At 45.1% G+C, this 3,355-nt stretch overlaps 1 protein-coding gene across 1 annotated transcript; it reads left to right on the forward strand.

The window, feature by feature from the left end:
* Positions 1-568: 568 nt before the first annotated feature.
* Positions 569-3,072, forward strand: PYY (peptide YY). Its single transcript, XM_074265471.1, has 4 exons — positions 569-816; positions 1,664-1,851; positions 2,166-2,251; positions 2,854-3,072. Exons 2-4 carry the CDS (start codon positions 1,664-1,666, stop codon positions 2,892-2,894), a joined length of 315 nt encoding a protein of 104 aa, XP_074121572.1. The 5' UTR covers positions 569-816; the 3' UTR covers positions 2,895-3,072.
* Positions 3,073-3,355: the final 283 nt, after the last annotated feature.

Below are 3,355 nucleotides of genomic sequence, written 5' to 3' on the forward strand. Positions count from 1 at the left end.
GTAATGTATACAAAGTAATAGCAATGTTCTGGGAGGACCAGCTATAAATGACTGCTATTCTCAGCAAAATAATCATCATGACTACTCTGAAGGATTTAGGATGAAAAATCCTTTCCATATCCAAAGAAGGAACTAATTGATTGTCTGAATACTGATTGAAGCATTCTCTCTTTCTCTATCTCTCTTTTTTTAAACTTAATTTTTCTTGAGGGTTTTTATTTTCATTAGGATGGGAGATCCGTTTTCTTTCACAACTTGACTTTTATAGAAACATTTTTCACAATTTCACATGTGGTTTCTTAATTTTGAGTGGGGATAGAATTTAAAAAATTAAAAAAAACAAATGTAAAAATGTTTTTAAATGTAATTGGGGAAAATATTAAATAAATAAAAAATAGATTCTATACACTCACCACATCTGGTTCTTTTTTTTTTTTTTATTCAGCTAAGGGGATGAGAAAGGTGGAGTGGGGATTCCTTTCCAGAGGGACCTTCATCATTATCTCTATCAGTCTAACCCACCCCAGTTCCTAAGGAGGAAGCAACAGCATCCTTATCAATGTTGGTAAAGAAGTCAGGTGATCCCTGTTAGATGGGGAAGGAGGGACCTCCCCCTATCAATCTCCCCCTTCTTTTGCCCTCCCCCTCTCCTAATGCCCTCTCCTTTCCCCTCCCTTCCTTCTTCTCTAGCAGTTATAAACAAGCCCCAGGAGGAGAAAACCCAAGAGGGAGTCAGCTGGGTCCAGCAAATAGCTTCAACCCTTACTCCTTCTTTGCTTTATCTGCTTCTTGTTCCTAAGCTCCCAAATTGATACAGTGAGTATTTAAACAAGATACAAGCAAGGGAGGGTTTGGGGACAGGGTAAAGTGTGTCAGAAAGAGCCCACTCTCTTCAAGGAATTAAGGGAAACTGAGGAAAACTAAGAGTAAGATAGCAGGGGACTTAAAGAGGACACTTGGCTGTGAGATGGAGGAGACTAAAAGAGTAATGGGAGTAACTGGGAATGAGTGGAGAGCCAAGAATGACACTTTCCCATTAGCCAAATAGAGGCAAAAGAAGGGGAGTCTTTAATAGATAATAAGGTGTTCTGAGGATGGAGGAGCTAGATGGTCCTCTGAGAATACCTTAATCTGAGGGTCTTAACCTCTGAGGAGGGAATAAGGAGGATGCTATCAGGGGCTAGCAAACTTGTGGTAAGAATGGGAAGAAGGCCCAAAACAAACTCCTGGCTGACTTTTTTTTTTCCCCACAAGGTTCCCTCTTTCTGATAACTGGGATTCTGTAGAGAGAGGGCAAGAAATAGCCAGGGTAGTGATGGGGAGGTGGGCCAGTTAATTATATCTACATTTCTTAAATATATTAGCTGGGTTTGGGAAAACAGTGAATGTGAAGATGTTTGTGAGTGGATTTAGGTGTTTGTTTCTAAGTCTGCCTAAATGTTTGTTTGCACCTGTGTATTTCTGGGCGAGTCAGTTCTGTCTGAGCCTCCATTGCCTCTTGTGTAAATGAGAGGGTTGGACTCCAAGAAGCCTCCCAGCTCTGAAAGCTAAATGCTTTGGGTGCTGTTGGGAGCCTTTGAGAGGGTGAATGGAAAGGGGGTTTGGGAAGAAGAGAGGAGAAATATGAGGGGGAGACAGGCTAGCTCTCTCTCTCCTTCTTCAGATGATGACTATTTGGAGGCCAGGGGCAATGTCGGCTGCTCAGCTACTGGCTCTGCTGGCCTGCCTAGGGGCTCTAGTGGAGAGCTACCCCATCAAACCCAAGACCCCAGGTCCAAAGGCCACCCCGGAGGAGATAAATCGCTACTATGACTCACTTCGGAATTATCTCAATTTAATCACCAGGCAGCGGTGAGGGGCAAGGCTGTGTATTGGGTAGTGTGTGTGTATATGTTTAACATCCACAAGTGTGCTCCGGGTCTTGGTAGGGCTTCTCTCCTGCCTACAGCAGATGAAAGAATACTGGGGAGGAATGGGACTGGGGGAGACATACTTTGAGGTCACTTTCTGTATCTTCTCATTCCCCTCAACTCTCAACTGTTGCTCTCGGGCTCTGGGGATATCTCTTCCACCCAGGGGAGCACCACCAAGCTTCTCAGTGTGAAGATGGGATTGCAGGCCAGCCAAGCGCTGATCTCCTCCCCACCTTCTTGCCTCACCTCCAGGTATGGGAAGAGGGATAGCATGAAAGCAGAAGCCCAGCTAGCTGAGAGGCTCGGGACAGCAGAAGAAACCAGAACAGCAAGTCTGGGTAAATTCACTCTCTCCTTCCCAAGCCCTTTTTCCTTGCATCCCTATCCTCCCAACCACTGTTTATTAAGTTGCTGGTAAGTTCCTTGAGGGCAGGGACTTGACTGGGTATCTTTGGCACTTAACACAGGACCTTGCACAAGATAAGAGTTTGGTAGGTTTGTTGAAAATCTGGTGGTTTCTTTCCCTCATTTGCCTGTGAAGGGGTCCTGTGGTTTTCTAGACTCTTGATTTATTCCTTCCTTCCTTCCACAAACAATCATTAAGTAACTGAAGTGTGGAATGTGTGCTGGGCTTAGCAAAAGAGGAAATAGAAAGTATGTAAGACTCAGTCCATGTCTCCTAGGAATTAGATGGAGTCATTCCACTGCCTCCCCTTCTTTCTCCATTTCTCCTCTTCCCAGAGCAGGATTCTGTATTTCTGCTGTGCTGCCTCTTGTTCCTTCCATATTGCCCAATTTCCCTTGGACAGTCTCAGATGGTAATCCATGTTCCTCTCTGATCAGGTCATTCCTCCTTAAAGGAGTCTCCCCCTCTCCACAGGTCCTATCTACATCCCATAAATCATGGCTGAGAAGCTTCCTTCTTCTTCCTCCCCTCCAGGTGGGAAGAGCTTTATGTTCAGTGATGGTTCCAACTTTTGATGGGTCTCATTTGAATACTAGAGAAAGTCCACCTGGCCAGGACTCCCTGCTCTGCTGAACCTGAACCTCCCACTCTTGGGGGAACAACTGAGGGCTTCCAGTTGAGTGAGCTCCAAGTCCTCCATTTCTGCATCTTCAGGAGGGCTATAAGTGACTGCTTCCTGGTTCCTTAATAAAAAGCAAGTTTCATAGAAACATCGTATATGTCTCCTTTCTGCTCCTTGCATAAGTCCTTGATCCTTGGCACTCCATCCTGACAGAAATGCCAAAGAAACCTGAGCCCAGCAGTGTGAACAGGTTGAGGGAGTGGGGTCTCAGTTCCAAAGAGACAATGTTGATGTTGCCCTGGTCAGATGACCAGGGACATATAACATCTTCTGGGCAGAGCTGGCTTTCAAAAAGGAAAGGAGGGGAACAAATCTGAGTAAAGATCGGATGAAGCTCTCTCCTCTGATAAGAGC

This window comes from Sminthopsis crassicaudata, chromosome 4, assembly GCF_048593235.1.
Source record: "Sminthopsis crassicaudata isolate SCR6 chromosome 4, ASM4859323v1, whole genome shotgun sequence".
NCBI lineage: Eukaryota > Metazoa > Chordata > Mammalia > Dasyuromorphia > Dasyuridae > Sminthopsis > Sminthopsis crassicaudata.